General features: G+C 29.0%; 1 protein-coding gene across 8 annotated transcripts in view; it reads left to right on the top strand.

Annotated features, from left to right (window-relative positions):
• Positions 1-18,455, top strand: part of LOC107448785 (multiple PDZ domain protein) — a 684,699-nt gene that overhangs the window by 619,569 nt on the left and 46,675 nt on the right. For all 8 annotated transcript variants that reach the window (XM_071183400.2, XM_071183406.2, XM_071183404.2 and 5 more), the window contains one exon: positions 16,071-16,267. In XM_071183400.2, coding sequence (XP_071039501.2) covers positions 16,071-16,267 — 197 coding nt within the window. The remainder of the gene's footprint in view (positions 1-16,070; positions 16,268-18,455) is intronic.

Genomic DNA, 18,455 nt, shown 5'->3' on the forward strand with positions numbered 1-18,455 from the left:
AGTCTATTTGAATCAGTCTTCGTCAATGATTATTGGGAAACATAAAATTAAGATAAATTTATTCCATAAAAGTACTAATACAAATGCGCCTGAAAAATAACAGTGTCCCACATAATGATGTGGGAGAGCCCTTATCGGCGTACGATGGCAATTCCAGTCTGGATTTGATGTGTGGTTTTCAAATATTTAATCTAATTTATTAAAAAACATGATTTTTTTCAAACTTCCTTTTGTATTTTTTGTCTCCATAAATGATTTTAGTAAAGATTTTTTGGAAACTTTTCAGTTCATATTAACTGTTATCTTTGAGAACATAAATGTAGTTAACAGATATTGACAATACTATATCAAATAGAATCAATGCTGAGACACAGAATGAAAAGAACAAAAATAATTTTTTTCCTCATTTCTTTCTGTGTGTTAGTATTGATGGCTATTGTACCCAAGCTATCTACTGTCAAAGAATTCATTTTGAAGTAATTCTTTATTGTACGAAAATAAAGAATTACGTCACTTGTTATTCGTATAATTATTTAGTTTTAAAATTCATCAAGCGTTGCTGGAAAAATTCTATGTACAGGGTATCCGCTCACCTGGAAAATCATGAACTTCGTTATTGAACTAAATTTGTCATGAAATGTCATGATTTTAACTATTTTTTTAAAAAAGTCATGGATATAGGTTGCGAAAAATCTAATTTTTAAAATGGAATCCCCAAATTTCATGGTGTTCCGAATATCTTAATTTCTAACAAAATCCTCTCTCACATAAATATTTATTAAAACATTAAATGTTTTTATCATGCTCTTTAAAAATGATGGTGTTCTTTCCAAAAATGAAAGATAAAACATCATTTCTAGAGCGAATTATCTTTTAAACTTCTGTGATTTCAGAATTTTTATTATTATTTATTTTTTATTTTATTTTATCAATTTAAAATCTATAAATTAGAGGATGCTGAATATAACAGTTTTGCTTATACCTATAATTTCAATTAATTTTATTATAATGCCTTTTTAAATTTATTGTTGTGTTTTTGTCGGAGGAAATAGAAACGTCGTTAAGTCATGAAAAATTCTTGGAATTAGTCGTGAAAAGTCATGAATTTGAAAGTCTAAAATGTAGCAGATACCCTGTATGTAATCGGATTTTAGTAGTATTTAGAAGAGTTGATACTTAAGATACTGTTTGATACTTAAGATTATTTTTAAAAATATTTAGACTTCACAGTACTCGAGGCGAATTTTAAAAAAAATTTGTTTAGCTGTTTTTTCTATCTATATTTGGGAATAATTTTCCGTGTTTTAAACAAAATTTCTAATGTCCTAACCCATTTTGGTTTTAAATTCATTTTCAGACGCGTTAACAAAATTAAAGTTCATTAAAGATCCTATCAGTATTAAAAGTCATTCATTTACCACACATCTTACCAATGTGACCATTGCTACTTTGGGCAAACAAGATGCTCTTTAAAATTTAAATTGAAGGAACGCTATGGATATGTCTGTCATCAAGAATTCGATAAGGCATCTACTGCCACTCTTTGTTCAAATCTTGGACGTAAATTTAGTTTTGATAATGCCAGTTTTCTTTTCCTATCACATTAGCTCATCTTGATGCCCTGGAATCATGTTTCATTCATATCAATGTCGATTACCATGTTAGCTTCACGAGTTCCTCCCTCCCCCCTTCCATAGGACGTGGAAATGCATTCTGCTCTGATCTGCCTCTCTCACCTTCTTCGGTTTTTCTAGTTTGTTTTTTCATCTTTACTTGTTTTTTATTTTATGTTTCACTCTCGGTTATCGCGGTTTTTCTAGATTTGTGTTTTACCTTTAATTATTTTCCAATTTTTATCGTTGGCAACTTTACATTTCCTGTTTCAAATCTCTTTTGATTTCCTCGCTCAACTCTGGCAATTTTTGAGAATGAGATTTTATTTTTGTACCCTCGAAACATGTTGACTTTCATCTCTTTTTGGAAGGAAACGAAGCTCACATTAACAAGAATATCTTTCCCCTTCAGTTTCTTGGGATTATTCATTAAATATTATACCCTATCTTTAAAAAAATATGTAAATAGTTTAAGATAAATTTCTGTAGTTTAAAACTCAAAATCTTTTGAAATAAATTATTTTAAATAAATTATTTTGAATAAATTATTTTTATAAAAAAATATGGCAAGTATTTTTAGAAAAGCTTTGACGCCTCTCCTTTTCTATTTGTGAAAGCGTGGTTGGGGGTGAAATTCGATACTCCAAAGAAGTATTTAACTATAAAATCTAAAATAGTGTGACTGGAAATTATTATCTTCAATTTTTCGAATCTTGAAGAAATAGAGAAGGAAGAAAAAAATAAAAGAAATCTCAAAACGCCTCCTCCTTTGAAAATATTGCGATTCAAAAAGAGCTTCTTTCTGATGCATAACCGTGTTTACTCAAGCGGGGATTAGAAAGCTTTTATTTTCCTTTTCAAAATATTTTTTCGAAAAACGAGATTCGTCGTTCTCCTTGGAAACCGATTTCAGAAAAATATTTCTTATCACGTTTCTGCGAAGCATGCCTGAGCAAAATCTTGATTCGAGAAGATGAAATTCCTTAGAAATTTTTGGTTCTAAAAGTACTCTTAAATAGATATTTATATCTCAAACTTCACTAAATACCTCAAGCTACTTTTTTTTTTCGAGTACTCGAAGCTTGTTCAATGACGACGGTGGAATTGGGAAATAATTTTTAAATATTTAGTTAATGCATGTCTTGACGCTTTCATTTATTCAGTTAAAGAAGTAGAGAATGTAGATGGTTATAATATGAACATTTTCGAACGCTTTGTTTTAAGCAGAGTTTACAAAAATGTTTAAAAGACGGATTTTTGAGAAACAATTATGTTCTGCTAATTTACCGTTTTCGTCAGAGGTTATTTAAAAAGAAAGATTTTGCATAGCTTCTGTCTAACCTTATTTTCTGCCATTTACCGAGTCTGCGATTTACGCTGTGAAATTGAAATAACGTTATTGTATTGTACGGGGAACCGTTACGCTTTGCAAAAGATCTCAAATTAATGGATGATTTTGTATTTTTTGACCTTGACGATTTCGTAAGTTTTGAATTTCAGTTTCAAATGGAAGATTTTTATAATTTTCTGATTTAATGCAAATTGACGAAATTGCGAATATGCAGTGGCTAATTAATTTTTGAGTACTTTTTAATGCTTCTCTTATTGCGTTTGTTTGTTTGTTTGTATTTTCTGCACCTTACAGATTAGGCGATTTCTGGGAAAATTTGCGCGTCTGCGCTGTTTAATTCAAATAAAGTTAGCGTTTATGTTACAGGGAACTATAACGTCTTGCAAAAGATCTCTAAGCAATGCGTGATTTTGTAATTTTTTATTTCTTATCGTCTTATGACAATTTCGTAATTTTTGAATTTTTGTTGCTAATGCATGATTTTATTTTTGATTAAAAAAATTGATAAAATTAAGAATAAGGTATGGCTAATTGATTTTAAGTACTTTTTAATGCTTTACTTAACGCTTTTGTTTCTTCGTTTTGTGTTTGTTTGTTTGCTTGCTTCTTTGTTTATTTGTTTGCAAGGAAGTCCGTGTTTACATACGAAAATAGTTTAACGCTGGTTAAAAGAAGCGTACGATTGAAGCTGTCAAAAAGACCAACATAAAAGTCACAATTAAATACTCCAGATTTAACGTTCTCTTTAAAGACTGTTTTAAACGAGAATAACTTGACGTTTGCGTAGTTTTTGATTCCTCATCTATCTATCACTTTCTTGTTCTTTCCCGTTTTCTTTGACCATAACATTAACCATCTAAAAAAAATTTGTACATATGTCGTCATCTATTCACTTCATGTGTCCCAACCATTATATATTTTGCTCACATTGTGAATATATTTGTAATGACATAAGAAATATCAAGATATTTTATGGATAACAAATAGTTTCATGTCGATAGTCAGGATGAAAAAGTCGGAAAAATGCAAAGGTATAGTGCCATCCTCTATATTAGGTGACTATGCAGAGTGTTTTCATATTCATCGCCTTGCATGCACCTTTCTAGAAACCTTTTTTTATTTTTTAGAACCCTTGTTAAATTCAATATTAAAACAGTATACACTGTAAAGGTTGCAAACTGATATTGAAGCGAGAAAAAAAAATGCATTAGCCTCATACATTGGAGGAAGAGTAATTGTTTTAATTTTTGTTTTTGAGAATTTTTATTTTAATCCTGAATTATTCACTAAAAATAACTTTAATGCTTGAACTTGTATCTCATATTCAATATTTTATACATAAATAATTATTATGGACTACGGTATCTCTGATTTATGTTTAAAATTCACAATTGAGAAAATAGCAGGGAATATTTGGATAACCCACTAATGTAATAAAGTTAAAAAAATTGTGATTGTGTTAAAAAAATTTCGACAAATTAAATGCTAGTACGTTTGTATATTTTCATTAATAAGCACTTGAAAAAGACATTTGGGCTTGTAACGTGTAGACTTACGTACCCGGGAAGATATGCAAACATTTTATAACTTTCTACTCTTTGTTCGCTACAGCTGTAATAAGATTTTTTTTATTATTAAAATATTTGTATTGTTCCAGACAGACTCTACTAATATACTAAAACCTTGTGTTCGGTTTCCAAAAGAATAAAAAAAGTTTGGGTTTGTAGTTCTAAGTTGTTTTTTACATGATTTTTGATTTCACGTTTTATTATTTGAGAGCGTAATTAAATTTTTCAGAAATTTTTCTGACTTCTCGTGATCGGTTTTAAAATCATAGTTCTGCAATAATCGAAATTAATAAATTAAAGTTGTGATTTATTTTACTAGACACAATACTTTCCTACGCTGTAAAAACAGTTCTGTAATACCTATCCGAATTTGATGCTGAAACTCTAAAACTTTTGTGTTATTTCAAGTTAATACCGAATTGAGCTTTCATACATACTTTGAAGGGTGTATTAAAATCTTAACTTCAATAAATAAGAAAGCTTTTACAGAATCAGATTCATTTACACCATGCGAGAATTATTTCTCGCTTATTTTTGATCTTTAAAACCATGAGACGACATCTTTAGTTTGTTTACAAATCGAAAAGATGAAAGTTTATTTCGCCTTAACGAGGCTAAACATTCCTAACAAACATTAGTGAACTCTTATAAAAGTTTTTAATACTATAATTATGTTCTTATATGTTTTTAATAAATCTATCAATTGTATTCAATAATTTTATAATATTTAGTTCCGATCAGCTTCGGTTGTGTTAAGCCTAATTCGAATTCGTATTTATATTCTCTCTGAGCTATGAGTATGATTGATTAACAAACTAATTCTTTTTTATATGCAGCCTAAATTAATAATTCTTGGTTTTAATTGTATCTTAAAAATAAGACTATAATATATGTCTTATTTTACTGTAATAATTAATTTTAATGTTACTGCATAACAAAAATGGTTGTGTCAACTTTACACCAAGCAGTGTAAAAGAACATCTTTGGCTTTTGGTGTACTGAAACTTTTAGGTCAATTCTTTTGACAGATCAGTTGAAAAATTTGCTGTTATGTTATTTAAAATTTTAAAAATATTGTGTATTTACAAAAAGCTACATAAATACTTTTTGTGTTTATTTTAATTTGATGGTGACTTGGTTAATTCTTCACAACATACATCCACAAAATATGCTAGTGTGTAAAAAATCGATTACAAAATTTATATAAATAAAAGAAGCCAATCAGCTACCATTTTTTCTAACTAACCAAAGAACTAACATTTTTCCTTCGTTAGAATTATTTTATTAAAATTTCATTATTATATTTTAATTAGAAAACTAGACAGAATCATGCTCACAGTTACGTTTACTAAATTTTATTTATAATTTCCTGAAACTTTAATACTTTAGCAAAATGCACCTAAGAGAAGGCTCATTTTCTCTTTCATGAATCGTAACTGAATTCAATTAGTTTCTGAATATCATAAAACGGTAAAAACAACGATGAACCATAAAAAAATAAAAATTTAAAAAATGCTCATTTTAATATTTGTGAATGTCTCTGTTAAAAAAAGCGCTGTTAAAAAATTATTAATAAAAAGTGCCGACAAAAATACGTAAGAAGAACTCTTTTAAAAACGAATGGGTCGTTAAAATTTTTATGGAAAATATTTTATGAAGGCATTAGCAAATAGGAAAAAGCACTTTATAATTTTTTCGCACTCATAAGTAATGTATTTTGTCATTGTCGTCTGTATAATAATATTTTTTTACTGTTGCTTCGTAACTGAATTGGCGTAACAATAAAAGCTGCCAAATTTAAATTTTATTGATCGTAACTCCCTACTACTATCTTGCAATCAAAGTATAGTAAGAAAATGTACTTGGCGATTTATTTCAAGCCCATTCGTATTGCTTGTAAAAAATTACGAAAAAAAGAGAATTTTCGTATCTAACTGTCTTTCTCCCATAATATTATATTACAAGATCCTGATGGACAAGATTACTGATCTTTTAAATGCGAATATAGACTGAAATGTTGAAACATTATCTTCTGGTGAATTCTGTTTAAACTTGAAAAGCTTTTAAATCAGCCTAGAGCGTTGAACATATAAAAATGTAGATACCTCGAATCTCGATAGTTTTTTCTTCTAACGTATTCATTATTCTGACATACTTTTTTCATTATTTTATATAAATTTAGGTCAAAATAAGTGAAAAATATTATTTTTAACATTTTAGTAATTTATGGTTATGTTACACCGGCGTTTTTTTCTGCGTAAATGGTATAATCATCTAAATATAGCTCACTTCCAAATGATAATTTTTCAAATTTTTACTTACTTGCAGTCATTTAGATCTAAGAGAAACAGCTATTCATCTTTGAAATTTCTTTAATTTGCTAAATCACTTATTGCCAATTCGTTAAATAGGAATGAAAAAAATATTTCAAACTACTTTTTAAGGATTTTATATTTTTGTGCTAATATAATTCTTATAATCTAATAGATTTTTTAGTAATTATTAGACTGTTTTTTTTTATAATTTAAAAAAACACCAAAATATATATTTGATGTAATTAGAGCCTCAGAAAAAAATATACATAAAAATGTCATAAGTGTCCCATTTGCGTCAGAGTTAAGATAGAATATCTTGTCTTTCAGGAGTTACCGATGGACGTTATACAAGACCGAATTCAATCTAACCTCGCTATAACGAATCCAGAATATAATGAATACTCGGTTAGAGGGAAAGTATTTATTCGAAATGTTATTTAACTAATACTAATACATTTATTGTGAACAGCTAAGAAGTTAGTAGTTCGTTTAATGGATTTAAATTTTCTTTTGGCGCACAGTAAAAAATGGATACTCGAATATCACGAAATTTTCTTTGATTTTGACGAAGCCGTTTCCTGGTGCATGCTCCGAGAAAAACCTTGGTCAAAATGACGAGATAACTATCGTCATTTCTATGACAAACGAATTTCGTCAAAATTAAAGAAATATTTCGTCATTCTATTTTTTTCAAAAAAAAAATAAAAAATAGTAAATAAAATAACCTTGTGGACACTATATAAATGGTTCGAATGGAATGATAAAAAAATAATTCCGTGTTATACTAATAGTTAAGTTGCAACCGTTTTATGTACAAAAACTACAATTTTGTACATGTACATATTTACAGATCTTACATTGCTAAAGAGACAAGTGACGTATTATTTCCTATGTATTTTTCACGTTTAATTGAATGAGATCAAACGCGGATCAAAAGAGCTAATATTTAAAAAGTTGAAAAGATTTTTTGTGTGCATAAAATGTACTATTTCATGAAAACTCGTATAACTTTATAGCTATTTATCCTATTAACTCAAGAAAATGTACCTATGTACCTCACATATTTAGATAACCTCTAGATAGCAAACTAAAAAGTGTACATAAGTCATTTCAAAAATAGTATTTTTATACACGAAAACGCTCTCAAATTTTGAATGACTTGTTTTGTTGACTCGAGTATAGCTTTATTCGATTCAGGGTGAAAACGATATGGGAATTAATGTCTCCCTTGTTAGATAGTCATAACAGATGAGCAAATAGGTACAAGCCCAAATTTGTACTTTTTATACATAAAACCCTTATAACTTTTAAACTATTCATCCCTTATGTCTGGTGATTAGTCTCATTTGATTCAGCATGAAAAAAATGCATTCGGAACAATGCTTCACTTGAATCAAAGTAATTCAATCCTTCCTCCTCAATGTACCCCTCATTTCTTTTTTTAAAAAAATGGGGAACCATACTGAGGAGAAATGAGGAGTTGTCAGGTCTTATTTATGAAGACATAAAAAAAGGCTTTCAATAAAAAAAAAACATCTTCGGTATTAATTTTTACGACGAAAAAGTCTAATTTTGCTGGACAATTGGGTATACTATAGCCTACGTCACAGATCGTGTTATTCCTACTAAATTTAACTAGTAAACAGCATTTTCTGCGAACCTGTTTTCTAGCAACAAGTAAAAGCATCAAGCGAAGTGTCTTGTTATAAGTCGCTACTCGCCAGGTTGGAATTGTATTAGTCTAGTTCCTTTGGAAATAATTTATATTGTTGTTTTACCGAAGTTTATGAATTTAGTAAGCATATTTAAAACTCAGTTTATTAATTAGACTAAAAGGTAAATGTTATTCCTAGTAAGTGGAAGTAGTTGTGCTTTTTTCATATTATACCCAATTAAGACACTTATAATATAACCCTTGAACACTAGTCACGTGTACTAGTTTCACGCTGCCATGGTCGAATTTTCCTGCCGATTTCTGCCCACCATAGGAAACTTTTAAAACAACCTCGAGTCTGTTCAGGTCTCTGGGTTGTATTCTGCCTTGGTCGTATACTGCTGCCTATTTCTGTCCACCTTCTGTAACATTTATAACAATCACGCTTTAATCACACGCATAAGTTGCATTCTGCCTTGGTCATAGTACTTTCCTGGCTCTTTAGGTCCGCATTTTTTTCGGGAAATAAAAAATATAGTGTTTATATCTTAATACATAATTTTAAAAAATAAATAATTAAAAATAATAAAAAAATTACCTAATTTTAAAAAGGTTTTTAGAAACTAATATTTTAAAAAAACTACATGGAAAGTTAAAATAAAAAATTTTTAAGGCATAATTTGACTCACATGAAAAGTTTAAATTACGTATTTTTTTAATGAAATTTTAACAACAATCATTAAATTTGAGATTTTTTTGCATGCTAGTTATTAATTGTGATCTGAAAAATACGTTAAAAAAGGTGTCTCTTAAAAAGGTATATCTTAAAAATAAAAATAAAAATCCACTTGCTCTAAGGACACTTATCTTCTTTTATTTATTTATTTTAATTTTGTGGGAATTGTTTTGTACTTTTTGATGCGTTTGAAAAATAAATAAATTAGATATAAAACTTTTTTTATTCATTAATTTAAGGATCGTAATGATTCATGTTTAGAAGAAATTTTATGCAATTTCAAGTTATAAATTTTTTTTATTACTTCGCATTTTCCTTCAGCATAAGTTTTAAACAGCTATGGGACAAGATTTTTAAATAATGCGCAAAGACATTATTTATATAAAAAAATTATTATATAAAATCATTATAATAGCTATTATAATGATTTGATTCTTAATAATATGGAATAAAAAAATGCTTCTCTTTTAATTCCTTAAAAAACTATAGAAAGCAAATTATTTGCATATTTACCTTTGAATTTTAAATGAAAGGAACCTTTCTTTTTATATTTTTATGTTTATGCTTTCAAATTTCATAAAATCTTTTTTTAAGAACATTAAATAAGAATCGTTTAGTTTTATTTTAAATTTCACTATTTATTAATTCAGTTCGGAATACTTTATTTGCTATTCCATTTAAAAGCGCGAAAGTCAACATTTATTACTATTCCATTTTTTTTTTTTTTTTTGTACGCTTTTCATTAATGAACGATACTGGATTTTCTTTCACAGGTAAATAACCTTTTTTTATTTAAGCAAAATATTTTACTTTTTCTCTTTTATACTAAGTTAACTGTAATTCTATAGAATAGAATTTGAGACAATATTTTAATTACTCGTGAAGAAATAAAAGATCATTAGCGATGTTTATAAAGCGGGTAAAGTTAATAATTAATCGAACCAAAAATATTTTTAGTTTTTTCCAAATAAAATAATCTTATCAGAGTGCATGTATTATTCAAAATTAGATGTATTTATAAGATATAAAAACTTATATGAAGATTTTTAAATATGTTTTTTTTCTTTCAATTTTTGTATGGTTGAAATCGACTTAGTTCATATCTTTTTTTAATCGTTTTTTTTCCTTGGTTGATATCTTTTTTAATAATTCATTAGGAGATTTATCTACTGCTGCTAAATACGGGATGTTTTGTTTTCATGTTGTTTCAGTTTACGTCCAACTTAGTTTATAAAGCCGTTTAAATGGCCTCGCCATTAAACTTCACGTTTAATCAATAAATCTTTTATTTTTATGTGTGAGGGTAGAATGTTGCTCTCTGAACTTCAGCCCGTTTTTCTGAATAGCTAGAGCACTCAAATTTACACTGAAGCTCTGACTGTTAATGCAAGTTTTGATCCTTTTCTTACCTTTTATTGCTATTTTATCATCAATTCGAACTTATCTCCAATCAAAATTCCGATCATTTTCCAACTAGATGTAGTAATCGAATCTCAGCTAATGCTTTGAATTGAATAACAAATTTAAATCGTTTAACTTGCAGACATAAAACTAAAAAGTAGAAAATAATAAAATAAAAATTTCTATTTGATAAAAACGTTGGGAAGATAGTGGACGGAAGATAAAAAATAAATAAACTTATTTTCGTCACATTTTAAACCAAATACGTTGCCGCATCACTTAGGAATGAACAGCTAGCAACACCAAAAATTCCCTTCACGTCTTTCGAAAATGACGCGCTCTACGTCTTTCGTTTCAAATGTGGCAAAAAATTAATTATTACTCCGTTTTTTCCCATTTAAAAAACATGGTTTATTTTTTAAATATTTTTTAAACCAAATCTAAATTGAAAAAAAATATATTGTAACATATTATTAATTTTAGCTCATCTATAAATTTTTAAACAATTTTCACTTTGTATTTTTTTATGAAGATACTTTTTACTATTTAAATTATTTCAAATTACCTACTAAAAATATGAATATTGTTGAACAATCATGGGCATTTGAGAGATTTTGCAAAGCTTTACGGTTTTCCAAAACTTTACCACCAGCTTTATTTGAGTTTTAGAGTGCTTTATTTAAGCGCTACAAATCTTAATAACTCTAAAAGATTGAAAACAAGGTTAGAATTACGATTAGCGTAAAACAAAGTCCATACAAAATTTCTCCACTGTATAAAAAAATTATTTTATGAGATTATTCTCGAAAAATTTATATGTTTCTTTCACTATATGGGTTATTTAGAATTTTAAAATAAATTAATATTAAATAAACAAAGTGTATTAATTTATATTATAGTCATTGTCTACATTCGCGTATTGTTCACTGTTTATTTAATCCACAAGGCATATTGTGCACTGTTAAACGTTTATGGTTGTCATTCTGTTTTTAATAATTTGAGCAAAAGAAGTAAGTAGACCACTTCATGCGGCGAGTATTACGGTTTTCTAGTTGTAGTAAAAACTGTGCAAAACATTTGTTAGGAAACGAGGAATATTTGCCTGTTCAACTGAGTGTGCTGTAGTCATGCTCAATAGGCGAGTATTACGGTTTTCTAGTGGTAGTAAAAACAGTGCAAAATATTTGTTAGGAAACGAGGAATATTTGCCTGTTCAACAAAGTGCGCTGTAGTCATGCGCAATAATTATGGCTATGTATCAATTTTGTGGCAGGTAGATTGGAATGAAATATTTAGTGGGAAACCGAATAAATATCACACCATCTTATTTATTTTTATTGTTTACATTATTAAATTTGATTTTTTATTAAATATGACCTTTTTATTTATGGCATCATTCTGCAAAGACATTTTCCAATGGTGTAATAGCAATCCTTGAAATTAGAAAATTAAAGTTCATGCAAAGAGCTTCCCGCAATCGCATCTTTTAATGCACATTTTATAAAAATTTTCCAAAAGTAATGGTCAAAAAATATACACATTACGAGTTCCAAATGTCATTAACGTGAGAACAAAAACTTTATATAAAAAAAAAATCTGACATTTCATTTACAAAGTCACGCATATTGAAAGTGGCATTAAAAGTATCAAAACAAGTTTGTTTTATCGGATTAACCACTTTTCATTTTCTTAAAGGGAGATTTCGATAAAATATACGTTACAAGCAGCGATTACGCCCACCCAATAACAGATTCTATAAATTAATATTACTGTAACAACCAGCTTCATAAACAAAGACTGTTTTTGCACTTTCTGTATTCTTAATACTAGTTTCCTCTCATTTACTTTCTCCACTTGACTTTCATAACAAATATCTCCGGGTTTATATTGTTTATTACACGAGTTAATATATAAGCAACCATATCTTACGTTGCTTATCGCCTAGTCACGCCAGATCTAAGAATCCGTTGATATTCAGAAAATCATCTACTACAAGAATAGATGTATAAATTTCCTCCCATAGGAATCCCGAACAGTCCAATATACTAATGACTCCTCATATTTTACGTTGTTATATATAACTATCAAAACACCTTATCGTGTGATATTATTATAACATCTACTAAAAAGAGGGAAATACCTTTTGGAATTCATATAACTGATTTGCTTTATTTTACTTCCTCACATATTATTCCTAGAAATATCTTCCAACTGCCAAACTATTCATTCCAATTGCTGTATGTTTGGTTACTAGTACTTTACTTTTAGTATGATTCATTACATATTTTTGGTTACTTTATTTTGGTTATCTTTTTAGTTATAATATGTTGTTTGTTATTGTTAAATTGCTACATGCCACACAATTCATTCCATTTGCAATACTACTGTTAGTACGATTCGTTACATATTTTTGATTACTTTTGTTTGGTTATCTTTTTAGTTGTAATATGTTGTTTGGTATTATTAAATTGCTATAACTCGAACTATTCATTCCAATTGCTGTATGTTTGGTTACTAGTAATTTACTGTTAGTATGATTCATTACATATTTTGGTTACTTTATTTCGGTTATCTTTTTAGTTATAATATGTTGTTTGTTATTGTTAAATTGCTACATGCCACACAATTCATTCCATTTGCAATACTACTGTTAGTACGATTCGTTGCATATTTTTGGTTACTTTTGTTTGGTTATATTTTTAGTTATAATATGTTGTTTGGTATTATTAAAGTGCTATAACTCGAAATATTCATTCCAATTGCTGTATGTTTAGCTACTAGTTCTTTACTGTTAGTATGATTCATTACATATTTTTGGTTATCTTTTTAGTTAGAATATGTTGTTTGTTATTGTTAAATTGCTACATGCCACACAATTCATTCCATTTGCTATACTACTGTTAGTACGATTCGTTACATATTTTTGGTTACTTTTGTTTGGTTTTCTTTCTAGTTATAATATGTGTTTGGTATTATTAAATTTCTATAACTCGAACAGTAGAGTACTAGTAGCTAAACATATAGCAATTCCAATTGCTATATGTTTGGCTACTAGTAATCTACTGTTTGTACGATTCATTACATATATTTGGTTACTTTGGTTTGGTTATCTTTTCAGTTATAATATGTTGTTTGGTCTTGTTGAATCCATTTATTTCATCCATAATAAATCATTCATAAATTAAATCGATAAAATATTGTGGGATGTCGTTCTTAGTGTCTGCTGTTTTCAGATTTCTTAAAAATAGGTCTTACATTATCAGCCATGAGAGAGTTACGGTTAATATAACCTGTTTTTATTAACTAATTTGAATTTAATTCGAAACATGTAAAAAAAATGACAAAATAACTCCATATATATTTTTTTTATTATGCGGTCCTAAAATTCACTGAGAAAAGTTTGCCTTTTTTAAGCAATCACAGTGTTTTTCTTTAATAAACCTTCAATCATATTCATTTTACGTCTTTTTGAATATTATCGCATCTAATATCGGGGTAGGTAGCGTTTTTAAAAAGTGCTTAAAGGTGCTTTTTTAACTTGGTGTTTTTAAAAAATGCTTAATTTTCCCTCTTTCAAAGTGAGATTTTTCCTTTACTATGTTGATTTTCACTTCGAATTATGCAAAAAGACGCAGTTCACATTATTTTATTCAACGTTTTCACAATTAACTCACCCCCAATCTATTTCGGCGTATTGTCAGTTCGTGGCGTATGAAAACGCCTTTCGTTTTACATGATTTAAAGTTTCATGATTTTTGACAATTGTCAAAAACAATGCCGAAAGGTTCTTTGACGTGATGGTTAATACAAGATAAAACAGTCAATTGTCAAAAACTTTCCTACCCTGCCTAATTATGATATTTTTTTTAAGTGCTTAAAAATATTTTTTGAGTGCTTGAAAAGTGCTTAAAAGGTGCTTACTTTTTGTTGAATAATTTTGCCTACGCACCCTGTAATTTGTTTTATTTTTAAAAAAAAGTTTTTTTCCTTTACGATTTCTTTTTAATACTTCTTTTTTTTTTTCTAAATAACCCACAATGTCTAGCTATTATAATTAAAATTGAAACTTGTGAAACTGAATATGTGTCAATTGAAACTAATGATATATTCTTTTGAACTTAAATTTTCTCATATTCGCCAAAAAGTGTTGAGTCGAATTCAACATCTTCTCGCTATTGGTCGTAAAAAAAAACCTCTTTAAAAATCTTTTTCGAGTCAAGAAAAAAAAAGTTTGAAAAACTCAGTTTAGCATATAAATGCAAATACTACCTTTAGGTTATGTTCGTATTTTTATTAAATGACATAGAGGTGCCGGAGATGTTTTCTCTCTTCTTTCGTTTGTTTATAATATTATATGGTCCTTTTGTATTCTAAAAAACGGAGAAAATACGAATTCCTTTTTCCTTTTCGGAATTATATGAATAAATTACGTCGAAAAATGCTGAAAATTTAACTTTAAAATTTTTATAACTTCAAAACTTATTTGAAATTCTAAAAAATGTTATAGATATTTTTAATTTTTTTTCTCACAAAACTATACACATTAAAGTTTGCAAATAATTATTTACGCAAAGGAAAAAAAAATTCCCAAATCTAACAAATTACTATTAAGGAAGGTGGAATCAAAAATTCTCAAACCATTTTGTTTGCACAATGAAATTTGACGTGATCTCTGAACCTTTCAACTCCTCTTTGTTTCCTCCTGCAATCAAACAAGTTTTTGTGCTTTTTAATTTTGTAGTGTGTCTACCACTACGAAAGTACAAATCAAATTCACTAGTATATAAGACATGTTAACTCGTTTCTATGGTGGGGGTACCTTTTCATAGATGACGAGTTAACATGTCTTATATACTAGTGAATTTGATTTGTACTTCCGTAGTGGTAGACACATTGTCCTCCTCACGCTGTTGCTTTTCAGTTTCGACCACTCACAACGTATTCACTCGACTGCTAATGGCAACACAGGAGCGACCACGACCGTGAACTTAATACAGCTCTCCCGGCTTCTCACAAAGCAGCATTAAATCAACTAATAGTATCCGTTCATTGAATTCTATCACAAATATAATTCTGGTGGGGGAGTACTGTAGTGTGTCTACCACTACTAAAGTACAAATCAAATTCACTAATATATAAGACATGTTAACTCGTTTCTATGGTGGGGGTACCTTTTCATAGATGATTGTCGATAACAACTCACCCCACAAATTTCACTTCCTTTAATAGTGATTCGTCAAGTTTTGATAATGATTCCTTTTTTTCTAGTTTTTGTAATCCCTAGTCGTAGTCGCATTCGTTTTTAAAGAGATTTGCAAAAGTATATATATATATGAAGGTGTCGATTTGAGGCGTCCTATTTATATATTTGTGTGTGCATTGCTGAATTATTACTGTTTCCAACTAATTGATTGAAATGTTTCTTCTTTCAGAAAAAGCACATAAGAAATATGGTGACATGAAAGGAGACTTGATTTTTGTTCACTTGATTAAAGGGTCCAATAAATTAGGCCTTAGTTTAGCTGGCAACAAAGATCGCACAAAAATGAGTGTCTTCGTTTGTGGAATGCATCCAAAGGGATTAGCTTTCAAGGATAGCCGCATCAAGATCGGCGATGAACTTCTCGAGGTATTGTTTTAGAAATATTCTATATAGATTATTTTATTATTCACTAGCTAGTTCGCTTCGTGGCCCAAAAACCACATTGTTATTCGCCTGCATGAATTCGATGCTTCGTGGTTTTATGTTGGTACTTGCACTCCAAATTTTTTCAAGTTTTGAGAATTTTATTGTTTATACAGTTAACAGTTGTTAATTGTTTAACGATTGAATTTTCGATTGATTCAATTCATAATTTTCACGTGATATCAATATTCTTTATTTAATTAAAATTCTACATCAGTTTTGAATATTTCTGCCGGAAAATTATACTACAATAAAGAAGTTAAAATCTTAAAGACTAATATAAAACAACTCACGATTTTTACAAACTTAGGGAACATTCCTGCTGCATGTGGTTTGATCGTTCTATTTAAAATTCACCAATCAAATTCTCAATTTCTAAATGTTTATTCTATATGAATTTTTATTTTTTTGAAAAAGTGAAAAAAAATATTGCCAATGCAGCGTTGGAAAATATTTTGCATTAAAATGAGTTCGTCTTCAGAAACTTTAAATTCTACACAAAATCGTTTATTTATAACAAAAAGAGAAGGGAAGAATATCTCCACTCTTCTCTTATGATAAAAACCGATTAATCTTTACAGTTTGTTTTCAAACGCCACCCTCAGAATAGTTTGAAGCGGTCTCCAAAAGCTCCAACTGACTCGATTTCTGCGAGGAATTTCGGTTCTAAAATTATTAAATTGAACAGGTAAAGCAATGAGTTTATAAATACCCGTTCCGAAATTTTACTACCAGTTTTTTTAGTTTTTCTAAAGACGTTGGTCAGCTTAGTTATGCTTCTTCCGTTTTCATAGTATGCAGTCTCCTAAAAAATTGGTCGTAACTCCAAGAAATTTTGAACTTTTGTAGAACATTGAGTTTTATACTCTTTAATCATATGTCTTCCAGGCAATTGAACCAAAAGTTCATCATGTTTGTACTTATCGTTTGATAGGAAATTCATTTTGTTCTTCACTCTTTTTTTGTAGTCCGATGAGGATTAAAAAAAAAGTAATAATATATTTTAGAAATTTAAATTACAGAATGTAAATTAGATCATTAAAAGATATAATGTCCCGCAGTGGGCTGATCGTTAGGACGCGGTTCCTAGCAGATCACCGAAGTCAAGCATCACTGTCTACGATCAGTGTGCCGGTGAGTGACCACTTGGATTAGTCTGCGCAGGGACCGAGGGTGTGCGGTATTGATCTTTGTTAAACTGCTCTACCGTAAAGTGCTCGACTTCGCGTGCAGATCGTTGGGCTACCGAAGCGGCAAAATTGTGATGTCTTCGGATCATCCTCAGGGATGTTTCCCAGACCGTCGCCAATAGCCCATTGTGCAGTTCTAGTGCGACGCAAATGAACTACAACAACAACAAAAGATATAGTGCTTTATTTCAAAAGGGAGAATTCAAATAGACGTGATATCAATAGATAAAACAAATCTGGTAATGTTTGAACATATTAAGATAAAATTAAAATTGTGCGACCATCTTCGATATTTATAATTGAAATTCTTGGCTAGAGAACATGTAAGCTGGTGTTTTGAAAAATCTCACATCACATTTTTGAGCTTGTTGTATGAGATCTACTACTTATAGTTTATTCTCTGAGCACTTAAGTGAAGCTGTTTTTAATAAATATCTGTGTAAAAAACAGTGTGACCGACAGGAAAAAGCACAGGTAACTGACATGGCAACAAAAAAAAATTTTCAACATTCAACAATTGTCAGAATGAACTTAGGAATGCCTGCCAAATCGCTGTGCTCCGTTTCTTATATGAATTACTTAGGAAGAAAGTTGTAAGAAACTTCCTCGTTACGTGTTACCTCATAATTACAAGAAAAAATTACATACTTTAAATGGTTCTCATCATGGACGTCATACTGCTTGAAGGGAATAACTTTTATGATAATAATTTCCAAGAAATGCTAAACATATAATCGCAAAAAAACAGTCTTCAACAGAAAATGGAATAATAATGAAAACGAAAGAATGTTAGCGAATATTAATAGCGAAAAGGATTTGGTTTTAATTAAAAAAGATAGAGATTTTAAATTAGGAATTAATATAAAAGGATTTATTAAAGGCTTTTTTTATTATTATGGGCATCATAAAGCATGATGTGTCTAACTTTTTAATTCATTTCC

The sequence above is a fragment of the Parasteatoda tepidariorum genome, chromosome 7, assembly GCF_982258835.1.
Source record: "Parasteatoda tepidariorum strain Cologne lab strain chromosome 7, Ptep-v5.0, whole genome shotgun sequence".
NCBI lineage: Eukaryota > Metazoa > Arthropoda > Arachnida > Araneae > Theridiidae > Parasteatoda > Parasteatoda tepidariorum.